At 43.2% G+C, this 18,183-nt stretch overlaps 1 protein-coding gene across 4 annotated transcripts in view; it reads left to right on the top strand.

The window, feature by feature from the left end:
• BAIAP2 (BAR/IMD domain containing adaptor protein 2) overlaps positions 1–18,183 on the top strand; it is a 169,290-nt gene that overhangs the window by 125,218 nt on the left and 25,889 nt on the right. For all 4 annotated transcript variants that reach the window (XM_051995410.1, XM_051995413.1, XM_051995412.1 and 1 more), the window contains exons 7-10: positions 9,150–9,302; positions 15,090–15,317; positions 15,769–15,970; positions 17,194–17,395. In XM_051995410.1, the coding sequence (XP_051851370.1) occupies positions 9,150–9,302; positions 15,090–15,317; positions 15,769–15,970; positions 17,194–17,395 (785 nt within the window). The remainder of the gene's footprint in view (positions 1–9,149; positions 9,303–15,089; positions 15,318–15,768; positions 15,971–17,193; positions 17,396–18,183) is intronic.

Here is an 18,183-nt window from a genome sequence, read left to right as displayed (position 1 = left end):
CATCTAGGTGCTTTTTAAATGGTCTGTTTTTAAGCCTTCTCTGTTCACCAAGGAAGACTTTCATATATAGGTTGTCACCGTACTTTTTTTATTTAAATAGAAGCGTTGGTCACCTACTATGAAAACATAAGGATGGAGGACACACTAGAGGGATGGATTTAGGAATAAAGAGTTATGGAATTTAGGACTGGAAAAGGTGTCCTTTAGGAATCATCTATTTTGATCCTTGAGAGGAAACTGAGAAGTAAAATAATTTTTAAGTAAATAGTAAGTAGAAAAGCTGATACTAGAATCCATGTCTATTATTCCATTACATAATGCTATTCTCTCCTTCTCCCTCTCCCTCTTTCTCTGCCTCTGTCTCTTTTCCTCTCTCCCTCTCTCTCCCCTTTTTCTCCTCTCTTATGATGTTTTTGAAAGTTTTGTTATGGTTTTCTCACCTCAAGAAGTTAATTGCTATTTAAGTGTGTGCAAGGAAGTTTGAGTAATCATGTTGTAATGCTCAGCTAATATAAATGAGAGTAATTGATCAGGGATCTTGGTGTGGGGAACATAAACCGTGCTTGTAGGAATTTCTTCCCTTTTTGAATGGCAGTAACCAAAGAGTTAAAAACTCCTGAGTGGGAGGAGATTTCACCAGGATCCCTAATCATCTTGATAGGCATCAACATCTTTTCTGAACACATTTTTGTTGTTCTGACCCCAGATCTGAGATGATAACTCACTTTGCCAGGCCCCGGTCTGACTTTTGGTCTTATCTCCAAGCAAGCAGTTTGTAGAGGTTGCACCCCATCCCCCTCTGCAGATGCCTTTCTTCTCCCTCTTCATCTGTCAGAAAAAGTGAAAATTCTCAGACACTGAGAGACCTGGAGTTTCTCTATCTTCTACTCTATCTTCCACTCTTCTATCTCCCACCCCCTCCACCCTGCTACAGTAGCCCATGCTGGGTCATCATGACCATCCTCCCAACACAGTGAGTTACAACAACTGGTTTCTTTTGATGTATATCCTGATGCTCATCTCACTGCTGTCTATCCAGGGGATTGATTTGAATAAATGGAAATTTTAAAAATAAAATTCCCTTTTCCTCCCTAGGCATTTGGAAGCAGCACAAGCCCAGCTAATGAGGCCATCTCTTTGAGTAAAGTGCAGGTTAAGCTGGTGATTTTCCCCTTCCCCTGTCTCTCCCTTGGTAAGAAAGAACATTTATTTGAGAGAAATTACAACCAACCTAGAAACCCAGAACCAGTTTGAATGGCAGTGGAAAGAACATTGTGTTTGGAGTCCAAGGACCCAGGCTTGAGGCCCAGCTTCGCTATCTGTGAGATCTTAGGAAAGTCCCTTAGGCTCTCTGGGTCTCAGTCTTCTTATCTGTAAAATGAAGGGGTTGGCCTTACATGACCTTTGGTGTCCCTTTAAGCCCCAAATCTCAGGTTTTATTTGATCCTGAGTTGGTCCTGGACCTGGAGAAGGCTAATTTTTATCCTGAGCTTTGTTGGCTTTGAGGGTGTGGGCATAAGTGAAATTCCAGGGTTGCAGTCATCTGGGTAGCTGCTTGAGCCTGTTCTTCTCCTTACTCGGATTGTCTTGGCCACAGGCCTGGTTTATTCTAAGATGGGAGTTTGGTTTTCTTTTATTTGCATCTCTCCTTGGTTGGGGTATTCCTTTGAGGACTTGGTCTTCCTGTCCTTTCACATTTGGCCCCTGGCCACTTTCAGAATAGATTGTAGCACCTTACCACCTTGGCCTTTGCTGAGCATCTCTGACTAGGAGTCAGCATACATCAGTAAGGCCTGAAAGAACCTGGAGGAAGGAGCATCTCTCCTTTCCATTTTGCAGATGAAGAAACCAAGTCCCAGAGAAGTGCATTGATTTGCTCTAGATGACATTGGTAGTAAGTGGATGAGTAGGACTCCCAGCTCGGTAAAGCTCTTCCTACTTAGGAAGTGCATTAAGTCTGTCTTAATGTGGAAGTCACCTCATTGCCCCCTACAATTGTGGTGTATGCAAGTGCTCCTCCATCACTGAGGTGAATTCTGGGAGGATAAGCGGTGCTCTCCTCTCCACTCTCTTCCTCCTCTTCCTCCTCCCTACTCCTTGGAACTTCGCAACTTGCCCAGAACCTGGGTTGGACTTTTTCCATCTGGCAAGTCTTTCAGGAAGACACAAGTAGATAAAATTTCCACAAGCTTTGGCCAATACTGGAGGTTTATGGTTCCGCCCTCCTTCCTCCCCTGTGTGCTCCCTTGCACATGCCCACTGAGGAACTCTCTGTCCCAAACCATTCTAGTACAAAGGTCAGAAAGATCTTCTTGAAGAAGGTTCTTGCTGCAACGGTAGGAGTTAACAATGTCCTTTTTTTCAGTGAGGTGGCTTCATGGTATGCAGGTGGACCCTGGCAGCCTTGCTTCAGATATGTTCTTCTTGGCCCTGTTGTGGAGTACTTTGGCAGCATTTGTTGTTTCTGGAGTTAATAGAGACAGAGAGCACCTTCTGGCTGCCTCCTAGCAGTGATTTGGGTGAATAAGCCCATGCACCTTAATTAGCAGACACGTGACTTTGGAAAAGTCACTTCTCCTTTCCTCAGACTTCTTCATCTTACAAAGATAATACTGACCAGGATCACTTCCCTGGTAGGGTTGTAATATGGAAAGTATGTACTTCCCAGATTCAGAAGAAGTCTCAGAGCCTAAAATGGATCTAGTATCCACAGCATCTCTGACAAGTGGTCATCCAGCCTTTTTACTTAGAGACCTCCAAGGACCAATGATATTTTTCTTTACAGGACATCTTTTCCCCCCTTTCTTTGGCAGGGGGGTGGGGGAGGAAACTGTAAACATGAGCATTTCAGTCACTGGGGGAAATAGTTGATTATAAAGTAGGGAGCCTATAGCAAAAACCAATTAGGTTCTGCAGTCTGTTCACACCTCTGCACACCTTGGTGACCAATAACTTCTTGGAGTGTGGATCTGCCCTCTGGAACTAAAAAAAAATAAGTACTGCTTTGCCTTTTAAGTGAAGGTGCAGCTTTTTTCCCCATCAGCCTTGTGTGTTGGGAAAGAGTGGTCCTGCCATTCATTTCAGCATTAGAGATGCAGAGAAACATTTTTAGAAGGCACAGAAGCAAGAGGCAATGATGAGTATTGCATAATAGGAGAGAAAATATTCAAGAGCTGCTTCTGTCTGCTGTGGGAGGAAGTTCTTTGATTTGCACTGAATCTGCCCATTTTAGGGTCTGTAACCCCCTGCCACAAAGGCAAGGATTGTCTTATTTCACATTGTATCTTATCCTGTGCCTTGTATTGTAGTAAGCATCTTATAAATGTTGAAGCGGAGATTGGTTGACCAGAGGTATGACTCCTGGTATTTTGGGGGTTTTTCGAGACAGCCTCAAATTATTTTGAATAGTGTGTGGTCACCAAAAAAAAAACAATTTTAGGCTATTGAGGCAGAGAAAGAGATACACAAGACAGGGAGACAGAAAGGGAGAGGGAGGAGGAAGGGGAAGGGGAGAAGGAGAGAAAGAGGGAGAGAAGGAAGGGAAGAGGAAGAGGAGAAAGGAAAAGAGAAAGAGACAGAGGGAGAAAGGAGGAGAGAGAGAGAGAGGGAGGGAGGAAAGAAAAGACATTAGAATAAGAGACATGCAAAGCTACAAGCTTCAGACAGGAAGAATTTTAGAATCTATTCTTCCTTTAAGGCAGGTATTGCTAACATATGGGGGTCCATGAACTCTTGGATAAATTTTAGGGGATCCATGAGTTTAGTTGGAAAGGGAAAATTTAGCAATTACTTCTATTACAGATATTAACAACTAACCATTATTCAGAGAAAGCAAAAGGGATCTGTGAGTTTTACCAGATCACCAAAGGGGTTGATGACACAAGAAAAGTTAAGAACTTGTGAACCACTTGTAGGCAACCTTATATCCCTTCTCTTTTCCCTAACCTCAAACACTAGTCTCGGAAGACCAGGGTTGAAATCTCCTGATACATTTCTCTAGAGCAAGTCACTTAAATTCTCAGGGACTTAACTGTAATATGTGCTAATAGAGCTTAGCTCCCTGGCCTGTTTTGAGTCTTGAGTAAGATATTTATAAGTAGGTAAAGCTTTGCACTCCTTAATGTAAATGTGAAAGAAGGCTTTTATCCTTTTCATTCATCACTTGGGGGTCTAGGACGGTTGGGGAATATCCCTCTCCACTACCCCACCTTGTTTTGGGCCTTTAAATCACCGCTGCCAGAGTGGGGCTGAGGAGCTTGAAGGCTTATGGGTGGCCCTCCTGAAAAGTGAGGCAAAACGTTTCTCGTATTTCAGACCTCTCCTCTCGGGGCAAGAAGGCTTACTTACACTAATGGGAAGCAGCCGTAGTTAGCTATATTGCCCCTGACTTGTCCTAGGGAAGGAGCTGATTCTTTGATGGGAGTCTAGGAGAGTAGGAATATTAATGGGTAAGTGAGGGAGGGCTGTGCTCTCTCGGTGTTCCACTCCTTGTCTCCCAGAAACCAGGGCTGCAGGAGCTATGATATTAGCCTAGCCTAGACAGCTGCAAGAGGAAACACAAGCCCTTTGCAGTTGTGTCCCAACTTGTCTACAGGCTCTTGATGCCCCCCAAAATGTTGTTTTCCACGCATGGGGCACAAAGACTAGGGTGATTCCGTGCAGATCCCATGATTGTGGCTCCTGGCTCCAGCCCCGTTACAGTGGGAGACATACCCTTTTGTATTCCCCCCAGCCCGCCTCCTTTTCCATTTTCACATCCCATGCTTACTTTCTTTCCATCTCTTGTTTTGTCTCCTTATAACAGAACTGGAGAGCAGGGCTGGGAAGGTGCAGGTGGAGTAGCTGCAAAATCCGGGTGGGCGGATGAGCAGCGTGGGCGACATGGGGGAGGGGAGGCTGAGGGAACAGCTTGTATTGCATTTACCAGCAATTGTTTTCCCCTCTCCTTCCCCCACCTCCCACCACACACACACACACACACACACACACACACACACACACACACACACACACACATACACACACTCTCTCTCTCTCTCTCTTTCTCTCTCTCTCTCTCTCTCTTTCTCTTTCTCTTTCTCTTTCTTTCTTTCTCTCTCTCTCTCTCTCTCTCTCTCTCTCTCTCTCTCTCTCTCACACACACACACACACACACACACACACACACACACACCCAGGGAAAGGCCCACAGGTTGAGTCAGTGTGTGGGGGAAGGAGCCCATGAGTCACAGGTGGGGGGGGGTGAGCATGGGGGCGTCCCTTCCCCAGTGTTCTCGATTTGGTTGCCCCCTGCTGGGATGATATGACTTCTCAAGAGAAGAAAGATGGATGTAAGCTGCTTGTCTGAAAAAATATCTCCTGAAACAAGGATTGGTGGGCTGGAGCACCAACAGACTGGAAGCCCGACTTAAAGAGGGGTCAGCCGGCACTGCCCATGTGTAACTGCCCGAGGACAGCTGGAGCCTACACTTAGTGTCAGCCTCCTGACCAAGGAACTGAGAGGGGCTGGGTGAGTGGGTAGGAAATGAAACAAAAGTCTCCCTGTCAGTGAGCCAGGAAGATGTTTTGGAATGATCTGGCATATTAAATTTAAAAATGTCCTTCCAGCAAAGCCCTTTTCTAATGCCTTATGGCCAAGGACTCTCAAAAGCTCCTGTGGAGCTGGTCCTATAAGACCACAATATGGGTCTGTTGATGGATTGTGTATATATTGTCCAAGAGCCAGCCTAGCTCAGTTGAGACAGGCTTGAGATGGCTGATTGATCTCAGGGTTTTTTGAACCACATAGACTCTCTTCTGAAGGGATGGGAATTTGGTTGGTGCAAGGAACAGAATAACTGAACCAATCACACATTTTTGGAGTGTTTTGAAGGGTGTGTAGAAATCTTTTAGAACTCTCCCTGCTTTTTCTACCCAGACTCAAAAAGGAAGCTTCTGGGAAAGAATGAGTGAGTGAATGAATGATCTCTTAGCACAGTTTCCTTTGCTTTTCCCCATGAATGTCCCTTCAGGATAATCAAAGTCCACATGTGGGCATGTGGCACTTTCAGCCTGTTCTGATTTGGACCAAGAACTATAGGCTAAGGAAGCAGCTCTAAAAACAAAACAAGGAAACAAAAAAGCAATAGACACCAACATCCTCCTATGAAAGAAGAAAAGGGAGTGGTCCTGAAGAAAATAATTTCTTCACAGGCTACTTCTAGAAACCTCATCCCTCAGCTAACCCAGAAGGCAAGAGACGTGACAGGAGAGGTGCTCAAATGCCTTTGAAGTTGACATTTCTATTAGTGGGATTTGAGAGTCCAACTTTAAGTTGTGGAATGTCAAGATTACAAATTCCCTTCTTGCCTGAAGAGGAAGGTATCCAGAATAAAGATTAATAACCCATCTTATGCTTTTGGTCAAGCTTTCATTGTCTGAAGAGTCTTAGAAAAACAAAAATCCCAAAATTTCTCTTACAGGAAAACACACCACACACACACACACACACACACACACACACACACACACACACACACACAATTTACCCCTTCCCCCCAGAAGGTGGCACAGATTTATCTTCCCAATAATGGTTTCCTTAGCTAATGTTCAAGTGGAGAAAATGCTGTGTCCCTCCTTTGAGACATATTGGCTGTAGATAAATCCTTAACCTTTCAGACTATAAGTTAGAAAGGAAGTATTGATCTGCCTTGGTGAAAAAGATTTCCTTACCAGGAGGTCGACAAAACTAACGAGAATCACTGATTTGGATGAATCTTATATCTCCTTTCTACCACTGTTCAGATAAGTTTGTATTAATTTTATTTATATTAAACAGCTTTTTAGATGCAACTGGCTCTGAAGTCAGAAAGATATGGGTTCATGTTCCCTCCTTTGCCATGAATGCTATGTGTACATGGGCACATGTGTCCCAAATAGTTGTAGAGCAGGTGTCAGTCTATGTTGGTAGAGAGCGGCTTTCATCATTGAGGACGAAGAGCATCAGTGAAATCAGAAGTCTGGTTCTTATCCCACCCCCTAAAAAACAAATACAACTACACCATCCCCAGTTCATTGAAGAGTCTTTGAACTTTAAAACCTTCTGATGTGTTTTGTTTATTGAAGGAAGCTAGCCTGAAAGCAATCTACTTACTATCCATGAATGACATTGTTGGTAGTGGTCATGTTGATGGTCGTGGTCCTGCTCCTGGTCCTTCATTCTGGAAGTGGACCATGACATCAGGTGACATCATGACTTGCAAGTGAATCTGATTTAAGTGAGGGAGGACTGTGGAAGTCACCAGTCTTACTTTCTCCTCTGGAGTCCTCTAGGTCCAGTGGCCAGAAATAGATCAAAATGACTAGAGATGACATTGGATTCAGTGAGAGACCTTGGCTTTTTTTAAGCTAATTGGGCAATACAGTGAATGACCGCAGTGAATTCCCATGAAGGGAAATCAATTGAAGAAGAACTGAAAAAATTGTGGCAAAATGCTCTGTGAGAAATGAGCAAACAGATGATTTCAAAGACTCATGGAAAAATTTATATGAACTGATACATGCAGAATAAAGTGAGGAGAATCAGAAATGCAACAATTAATATTGTGACATCAAAAATAATTTTGAAGACTTTTGTAAACTGATGAAGAACCAAGAAGACAACACAATTTTATCTTTATACAATAACAAAATGATAAAGATAAGACAATTTTGAAAGCTTTCAGAACTGTGAAAACTCACCACCCGTGATTCCAGAGACAAGATAAAACCACATTATCCACCTTCTGAGAGACAGGTAGTAGATTTAGGGGGCAGAATGATAGATAGATATTTAATATGTGTGTGTATATTTTGTTTTTATTTTAATAGATTATTATTTTTCCAAATACATGCAAAAATAGTTTTCAACATTCACCTTTGCAAAATCTTTGTGTTCCAAATTTTTCTCCCTCCTTCCCCCCAACCCCCTCCCATAGGTAGCAAGCAATCCAATATAGATTAAACATGTGCAATTCTTCTAAATATATTTCCACATTATACGTGAATTATCAGATTAAAAGTTGAAAGAAATAAAAAACACCAGAAAGAAAACAACAACAACAAAAAGGTGAAAATATTATGCTTTGATCCACATTGTCTCCTTAGTTCTCTCTCTGGATGCAGATGGTTCTCTCCTTCACTAATCTATTGGAATTGCCTTGAATCACCTCATTGTTGAAAAGAGACGAGTCCATTACAATTGATAATCATATAATCTTGTCATTACTGTGTTGTTGTCTGTTTGTTACTGTGTTGTCTGTACATTTCTGTATACACACATACAGCCAATAAGGGAATTTGTTTTGCTCAGCTACCCATATCTGTTGGAAGGAATTTGGTTTTTCTCATCTCTTCCCCCCCCCTCCCCCAGTGAGGTGGGGGGTAGGAAGGAGGGAAAAAATTAGATTTCCATTTTTAAATTTTAATTTTCTTTAGTAGAGAGGTGATATGGCATGCTGCATGCATTTTCAGATTAATTCATTGTCTTGTTAGTTTTGCTTAATTTGCTTATTTGGGAGTGTTACGTAAATATTTATAATGTAAAAATAAAAATCTATAGGATAAAATATAATAAAAAATAATAAAACTTTAAAAAAAACCTTTTATTAGTAGGCTACTGTCCCCCGATGGTGGAACTTTTGCATACCAGATTGATCTAATGAATACAGAAAAGAATCCAGACCACCTCCCACTTACCCCCCAAAAAAGGTGGAGGGTGACGAAGTGAAGGAAAAGGTTAGAAGATGCTTAAACACTGTTATATTGTGTAGCTACATATTCCAAGTTGTGTTACAATTAGCAATGTATATATAAGGGTGGCTTTCCTGGTTATATGTAAGGCTTTTATAACATGTTATAAAAAGGTTTAAAAATTATTAATGAGGTTTTTTGAAGATTAAAGACATTTTTGGAATGCAAAAAAGAAAAAGAGTAAATGTTCTAGAACAGTGTAACATAATATAGTTATCAAGAGCACCCTGAATTCATGGCCTCAGAATACATCTCTATTTATGGCCTCTGCTTTGTAAGAATAGTACATGCTGTTTATACCTGAGAGCTTGCACAGAACCAAATGTAAGCATATGTTCCTTAGTCACCCAGCTCATCATTTTCTCTTTTTCTTTCCCTAGTACATAGATGCAATCAGTAACAAGCAAGGTGAATTGGAGAACTATGTGTCTGATGGCTATAAGACAGCCCTCACTGAGGAACGGAGAAGGTTTTGCTTCTTGGTGGAAAAGCAATGTGCTGTGGCCAAAAACTCAGTCTCCTACCATTCCAAGGTAAGGCTGCTGACCCCAAGTTGGTTTTGTAAGGAGAATTGTTGCCGAGGCTCAGTGAGGTAGTTTCAGTGTACCTTTCATATTAGGGGCAGTAGCACTGACAAAATTTGTGTACCATTCAAAATTAGTCTAAGGCATTTTCAGAGGAAACTGAGAAAAGAGCTCTTTATGATTCAAAGAGAAGGCTATAGAACTAAGAAAACAATTTGTATAATAAGAATAATATTATAGAAAAAAAGACTTGAGAATTCTGATCAGCACAATTATAAAGCACAGATCAAAAGAAATAAGATGAAATCTGCCTCTCATCTCTTGGCACACCAAGATGGATTCAAAATGCAGAAAGATGTTTTTCAATATAGCCAATGTGGGAAATTTTAATTTATTCTTTTATATATACATATATATATACACACACACACATCCATAAATATATGTCTATATGTGTGTATATCTATGTGTGCATATCTATATATTATAGATTAAGGGCTTTAATATTTTTTTTATTTAGGGGCAGCTAGATGGCTCAATGGATAAAGCACCAAGCCTGAAGTCAGGAGAACCTGAGTTCAAATTTGGCCTCAAACACTTAACATTTCTTATTTCTGTGATCCTGGACACTTAACCCCAGTTGCCTCACCAATAAATAAATTAAAAAATTTAAAATTCATTGGAGGGGTAGTGTGATAATGGGAGGGATAGATTAACAAAGAAATCAGAAGAATTTAGGGGAGGATCTTTTTTAAAAATGTAATTCAAGAAGATACTGAAATACCACTTTCTCAAGAGGGATTTCTCATAATCTGTATAAGTTTCTCCCATTTTTTCATACCTCTTAGCATATTAACTGTGGTGTATCAAACGGCAGATAGTAGTAAGGTGAGAGGATTTTTGAGCCTTGTGTCTATAACTATATTTCCTCTTTTGACCACAGCCATATTTCTTTTTGCTTAGGCCTGATTTTTGGGAGACCATGGCTCTAGTGCTCTTTTGCCTGATGTTTTCCAGGGAAAGAGTTCCTTTTCAGCCTTCTTGAAGCTAAGCATCTCTCCACAAGGCATACAGTTTTCTTTGAAGGGGAAGGAGGAAGATGATGGTCAGACAGGATATTTTTTGCAGCAGAAACAAAATGAGTCAGTGATCTAGCACCTTTTATAGGGTTTATCTTGTCATTTTGCCAACACATGGAGACTTTACTAAGATGCCTGGTTCATTGTTACATGGATTCTGATATTTACTGCCTGTTTAGATCAGAGTCCCTTAAATATCAACATGCACGGTCCTGGTACATATACAAAAAGTGCCCGCTCTTTGTGTAGACACATTTGTAATCTTCTTCAACCAAGAATTAAAGAATGATGTGGCCCTCCAAAAGACTATCTTAGATTTAGAGCTGAAAAGGGCCTTAAAGATCATCTAGTCCAACCCCCTCGTTTTATAGATGAACTGAGCCCTGGAAAGGTGGTTCAGTGAAAAAGTGAGATTAAAACTTAGATCCTCTTAATTCATCCTATTATATTGATTTTTAGGATAGAATAGTGCCTGTTATTGATCCTAGGGAAAAGGCCTTATCAAAGAGCCTGTTTGTCCCCTTGTATCCAGAACAGCTTCCCTCCCACATTGGGGATACCTGCTAGTAAAGGGCGGCTTTCTGCTCTCAGGAGCAACCAATCTGTACCAGGGCTGGTCTTGAGGAATCCTATTTGCCTTTTGTAAATAAATTGCTCCAACACTCAGCACAAAAAAATTTTTTAAAGTGTTCCAGTTTACTAATAACCCACAAAAAGGAAGGGGAAGGGAACAGCCGGGGCAAATGCCTCTTTGTCTTGTTCAGAGGAAATGGTTAAAAAAAATCATTAGCAACGGTCTTTGTCTCCCCCAAAGCTCTTTAAGTCGTGAGATACAAAAGTTTGCCTGGGGACTCTGAGCCCTCTGTTCCAGCTTCTTTGGGGGAGAGGGGAATGAAGAGGAGGAAGGAAGAGGGGGGAGAAAAAAAGTATGAAATATTAAAGTGCTGTTCCAGCCTCCCACTTGCACATTTTCTCCTGCCTACATCTTTTTCTGCAAGACGAAATGTTCTGGGAGAGAGCAGAGAGGGGTGGGTTGTGAAGCCCTTCATTCTTAGCCGTCAGGGCGGAGAGGCAGGCCTGTGCTCCCCCTAGCGGCGGCGCTGCCACGGGGCTGGCACCAGACCTGACAGGAAAACGGGAAGCCTCTGCCTGCTGAGGGGGCCTCGCTGCGGGGGAGGGAGAGCAGCTAAGCCTCTTAAGAAAGACAGGAGATGGACTCTTCCATGAGGGAAAAACTAGCAGGTCGGAAGGAGACTGAGATGCGTCCCCTGGGCCCGGAGCGAGTGCCCCCTCCCTGCTTTTAGACCTTAGAATGCTTAACTTCTCTGGAGGGCCCAATGCCCAGGTGCCACCTCCTTCCCATCTGTTAGCATTCTGTCTGTCCTCAAATTATCCTGGATTTACTTAATCTATGCACATAGATTAGACTCCCTCCCCCAGGCCCTCCTGGGAGAGTGTTAGCTCTTTGAAGGCAGGGTCTGTAGTCACAATTCCTCAAGAACCAGCATGGGGCCTACTAAGGGAGCAGGGACTTAAGGAGGCCACTGAACGGAATTCAGTGATTGATTTTAGGAATCTCCTGAGAACTGTACCCGGCCTCCCCGCTCACAGGCCCCAGGATTCTAGAGAGCCCTCGTGTCTGCCGGGCTGCTTGGAGTTTGGGGCTCCAAGTGACATTTAATATATTCCTGCCAAACAGGAACAAGGATATAACAGATGAGCACCGATGAGTCAGACCGATCCTTGAACAATCTATGCTGAGTCAATCCCTAGCATATGTTACATGTAACTTACACAAGGGAGGGGGGACTGAGCCTTAAAATAAAAAAAATAAATAAACCTCAGCTTGGTAACTGAAGTTATTTTCTTCCGTGGATACGTGCGGTATCTACTGGCTGTGATGAGGGGAGAGCACTCATTCATTTAGTCATTCATTCAGCAGGCTGGGATTTCTGGAATAGGGATTGGACTTGTGATTTCATTGGTATAGGGAATTTTCACTCCCTGTGACTCCCAGTACCAGTGCAAGCTGGCAACATGGTCTTAGAGAAATGCCTAGAAATTTGAGGCAAACTGTCCACTATTATCCTTTATTTAAGGATGTTTTTTTCCCCCTAAGCAGTGGGGTTAAGTGTCTTGCCTAAGGTCACACAACCAGTAAGTATCTGAGGCTAGATATAAGCTGGTGCTCTGTCCACTGTGCCTCCGATTGTCCCTTTTAGAAACATCTGCTTTAGACCCTGGGTAACTATCCAGTAAAATGCTCTATATTTTGCCTAAATACAAAGACTAGGGGAAACATGACCTTATCTTTATGGAGTCCATAATCAGACCATCTCTAACTGTCCCAGGCTCAAAACCCCTTCCATTGAGAGATTCAGGTGATTATTGTGATTGCTGGTGGTTTTCAGAGTGCTCCCAGTGTCAGTACTCCTCTAAAGCATCATGTTCTAAGTATCCAAGAAAACCAAAACTTTTCTAGAAATAAATTCAAACTTTCCTGCTAGGAAATTGGATGGATTCCAGAAGGCAAGGTGGGTCAGTGGGTGCAGCTGTTGAGTAGCAGGTTGCTAAGCATTTATTGTGTTCATGACTGATAGAGAAAATAAAGAAAAAGAGGAAGGCAGTTTATCAAAGCTAGAGAGAGTTAAGTATTGGGCTGTGACTCATGAATGTAATCTGGGACAAGCACGCTTGGGGTTTAGCACCTTAGCTGCCCCTGCCAGACACCCAGATTTATTCAAGTTCCATTTGGCTCAGTTGGAAAGGCCAGGAGGAAAGTCCACAAGCTCCTTAGAACCATAACTTATATGGTCATGCAGGACTGTCCCAATTACTGACATATCTTTCTGGGTTCTCTGTGCTGGCTGCCCCACTATGGCCTTAGAAAATAGGTGGCTAGAAGAACAGAACGAATTCAGGCAAGTAGATTAATGTGTGACCTGTTCCCCACAGCTCTCCTTAGAGGTTTCCCAAGACTTTGACTTTGCCAAAGAAACCAAGTTGATGCACCAGCGGGTATCTTGGCTGGTTGGCTCTCGAGCCCGGAAGGCAGAGCCATGTTACATGTTTTACATAAATTGTTCATTTCCTCCAGTGTCTAACAAACAGCAGTTGTTACTGCTGTGACGTCTGTGCCCAGGAGTGCAGATGGTCAGTCAGACATTTGGACAACATTGCTCATATCCACATCCCAGTGTCTTCTGCTGCCCTCTGTTTCTGAAGCTAGTTCTTTTTGACAGAGTGGGCTACTCTGTGGGGAATCTCCATTTTATTAGCAGCCTGGGTCCATTGGCATTCCATTCATTTACTTGTCTGTTTGACCACTTTTCTCCAATCCCCCACATTCTTCAATGGGATTACTAGGAGATTTTTGTGAGCTGGACTGGGAACATTAATCCCCTAGCAACTCCAAAGCCTGTGGTGGGTTTACTTTCTCAACTCTTAAATTTTGGGTTAAATTTGCCATTTCTGATTATTTAGCTTTCCTCTCTTTGAAGTCATGTTCAGAGGAACTTTACTCAGGGTTCTCAGGCCTGGATCTAGACAGTGGCAGTTAATTATCAAGTGGTATAGCCTGAAGCCTGCCTTGACCACTGGCTTAGCTACAGGTATCTCTCCCTAGATCTGGTCCCTTTAAGAGAGCTAGCTATAGTTGGTGTAGGAGAATCATGCATTTTTTTCTTACCCCAAATAGCCTCCTCTGTTCTTTCTTTTCTTTCCCTCCTTCCTCCTTTTTTTTAAAAAAAATTTAATTAAAGCTTTTTATTTTCAGAATTTATAAATGGATAATTTTCAATAGTCAGCCTTACAAAACTTTGTGTTCCAATTTTTTCCCTCCTTTCCCCCCACTCCCTCCCTTAGATGGCGATGTGCAGTTCTTCTGTACTTATTTCCACAAATATCATGCTGCACAAGAAAAAATCAGATCAAAAAGAAAAAAATGAGGGAAAAAAACAAACAAAATATAAGTAAACAAAAACAACAAAGAGTGAAAATGCTATGTTATGGTCCACATTCATTTCCCACTGTCCTCTCTCTGGATGCAGATGTCCCTCCTTCCTTCTTACAGACTTCAGTCTCTGCTTCCTTTATGTTTTCAGGCATTTAAACCTATCTCTGCTTTATGTCTGTCATCTTCTCTCCCCCGTTTGGGTATCTTAGGTGATTGTGACTATACTAGTGATATAAGTAAGTGCTGGTGCCTGTTCCTCTAGTTTCTGGCATTGAGCTAATGAGGTGGAATGTCAGTTCCCTGAAATAAGAGGCATTTCCATTTTGTCTTTTCATCTCCAATGCCTAATTCAGAGTAGTCACTTAGTAATCTATTCCCTATCCTTACATCATATGTTCTGAGACTAAGACTGAGCCTATTGTTCTGCTTTCCCTCCCAAAGGAGACCTCCCTGGTTGGACTTGCCAGTTTGGTCTATATCTGGTGTCTTTTGAGCCAGAGAGATTATGTTAAGAAAGTTGTATATCTGTCCAACTCTAGATATAGTAGCAGCCAGTGGCTAAGACTCAACTGTTTCTAGTTCCTTCTTTTGCTGGATAAGGCCTGCCCTCTCAACACATAGCAGCCCCTTAGGGAAGAAGAGCATGTTGATCATTAGTTTTTGTGGGAGCTTGGGAGTTCGGTGGGGTGGATTTTGTTTGTAGGTGGGCCCCGCTCTAGCTGGGCACCTGATTTATGCCTCTCCTTTTCTCTCTGTTTTCAGGGAAAGGACATGCTGACTCAGAAACTCCCATTGTGGCAGCAGTCCTGTGCTGACCCCAATAAAATCCCAGATCGAGCCATCCAACTGATGCAACAGATGGCAGCCGGCAGCAATGGCACAGTCATGCCCAGCTCCCTGTCTGCTTCCAAGTCCAACTTGGTCATCTCAGACCCCATTCCTGGTGCCAAACCACTTCCAGTACCCCCAGAGCTGGCCCCATTTGTGGGGGTAAGATGTTCCACTCAGACCATGACTGAAATGATTATTAACAGGATTTGTGTCACCCCTTTGCATTTGTGGGGAACCCTCCATTTTAAAAATGGGGAGATTCTTTTCTTGGAGCAAGCATTATTGCTTTCATTTTACACAACGAAAGGAATTGCCCAGAGAGGTTATGAGTTGTTTAGAGAAAACAGTAAATAGGTGGTAGAGGGTAGGACCAAGACCTGGGGCCCCAGCCTCCAGCCTCCAGCCTCCAGCCTAGTGTTTATGATTGAAAGCTTCCTCTGCCAAAAGGAGTGTTTGTGAGTTTGAAGGGAAAAGTTCACAGCCTTGTAATATTCAGGAAGGTGGGAAGTGTGGTTGCGGAGACAGATTTTTCAAGTGTTTTTCCTTCTTTTTGGAGCTCCATGTCATGAGCAGAGAACTATTCCAAGACTGGCTGTCTTTTCCTCCACAGCGTATGTCAGCCCAGGAGAACGTGCCTGTAATGAATGGGGTCTCAGGTCCCGACAGCGAAGACTACAACCACTGGTCTGACAGGAAGCCAACCCAGCCCAAATCCTTGTCTCCTCCTCAGACCCAGAACAAGATGAGCGACTCCTACTCTAACACGCTTCCCGTGCGCAAGAGCGTTGCCCCCAAAAACAGCTACGCCACCAGTAAGGGGTGTCCTCAGTGACCGTCCAAGTCCCCCTGCTAGGGGACCTCACGCTTCCTTGGGCCAGAAATGCCCACATCTGTTAGTGGAGGACTGGGCAGAGCCTAGTTAGGGATATGCTGCCATAGGCATCTGCCTTAAAGTGTGCATAATACAGCTCTGGCACAAAAGGGATGGGAGTGGAGAAGGTGGAGGAGGGAATAGTTAGCTTCATGTTATCACAATTTGTAGAACATCTTTCATGAGACCTGAGAGTAAGAAAGCATTGCTAATAAGGGATGTACTTGATGGAATTGTGGTAGCTTCCTAGCGTGCTGCCTTTCAAATAACAACCCCTAATGGGCCGGAATTCTCATATGAATTTTTTTTTTTTTAAAACAGTGCCCTTCAAAGTGGGGAAGACTGCGTGGTCATTAAAATTGCTTCCTTATCAAATGAGCTAACATAGGCATTTTACAAACTTTAGTGCGTTCTATAAAAGTTAATCAGTAGTCAATAAACAAATGTTTATTAACATTAAGCACCTACTGTGTGCCATAGGGCAGGTAGGTGATGTGGTGGATAGAGCACAAGGCTTGGAATCAAGCAGACTCATCTTGAGTTCAAATTCAGCCTCAGACACTTTCTAGCTGTGTGATCCTGGGCAAGCCTTTTGGCCCTATTTGCCTCAGTTCCTCATCTGTAAAATAAGCTAGAGAGGGAAATGGCAACCACTCCAGAGTCTTTGCTGAGAAAACCCCAAATGGGGTCACAAATGAAACAATTGAACAACAAAATGTGCCAGGTACTGTGCTAGGCACTGGGGATACAAATAGGAAAAAAAAGAAAAAAGATTCCTGCCCCCAGAGAGCTCACTGTCTAATAGAGGAAGACAGGAAGTAGCCTCAGGGATAAGGGAGAGGTACAACTCCTGGGGCATGGTGGAGCAGTCCCAAAGTAGTGAGCCTAGAACCCTCAGGTCATGTCATCCATAGCCCAGGGTTTCATGTGCTTTTACTCCTTAAGCCCGTTGTAATTAGGTAAGAAATTGCTCAAAGAGAGGACACCAATTAAATGCTGCATTCATCAGGAGGTTTTATAAAATCCCCGAAGCATAGCTTTTCCATGGGCTGCTTGGAGTCTTCCTCTCCTACGTTCTCTCACTCCCCTGGTGTACGGCGGAGTGCTCATTAATTCTGTCTGAGGGAAGGCTTCTGACCTCTTGCTCTCTGTTGTTTTGGCCAGCTGAGAACAAAACTCTTCCTCGCTCTAGCTCCATGGCGGCTGGTCTGGAGCGAAACGGCCGGATGAGGGTCCAAGCCATCTTCTCCCATGCTGCTGGTGACAACAGCACTCTCCTGAGCTTCAAAGAAGGAGATCTCATCACCCTGCTGGTCCCTGAGGCGCGGGACGGCTGGCACTATGGCGAGAGTGAGAAGACTAAGATGTGAGAGCTGGGGCTTTGTCCCTGCTATTGCCTTCTTTTATCTCCTGATCTGGCCAACTTACTTGAATGCTAGGCTGCTCCCTCTATGTGCTGAGGAAAAAAGAGTTTTGAGTTGTAGGAGATATGGGAGGTCTGGCATCCTAATCTTGGGACCCTAAATCATTCTACTTCTATTGAGTAGTCAGAAATTAGCATTTAATGCTCTAGCCCAACTCATTCATGCCTCGGTTTCTCCAGTCACCACTATTGTCCTGCCCTCCCACCTCACTTCTTTTCTAGAAAGTTTTTGCTGGTCCAAGATAGGAGGGACACAGATTAGTACTATTCTCAACTCCAAAACTGGCTTCCTAAATTCTGTTTCTGTGAATTTGCATCTCACTCCCAACGAGGACAGGATGGCTTTGGGCAAGACAGCACAGGGGATAGACAACTGCAGATTTTTGACTCTAACTCGTAGGCTACAATTAGCTTGCTTCTGCCCTTAGGTCACAGATTCATCCTGTGATTTCCACCACTTTAGAGCCAAGTTTGGGGGATATTTTTCAAGAGCAGAGTTTTCTCTGGGAGATAACCCAGTTACTACCCTGGTCCTTGGGCCTCTTGATAGTCTGCCCCCTTTGTGTTTAGTTCTGAGAATAATTTGCGATTCTGATGTATGCTCACTGCCAAAGTCCCCCAGGATCTAGGCAATAACATGGCACTGAAAATGTCCCTTTCCCTCCTTGAGGCGTGGAGCCATCTCTATGGGTGACCTGCTTCCAGAAATGAAAGATCTGCAGATGGCCCTG

This window comes from Antechinus flavipes, chromosome 4 (assembly GCF_016432865.1).
Source record: "Antechinus flavipes isolate AdamAnt ecotype Samford, QLD, Australia chromosome 4, AdamAnt_v2, whole genome shotgun sequence".
Lineage (NCBI taxonomy): Eukaryota > Metazoa > Chordata > Mammalia > Dasyuromorphia > Dasyuridae > Antechinus > Antechinus flavipes.
This window is presented reverse-complemented; position numbering and strand designations above follow the sequence as displayed.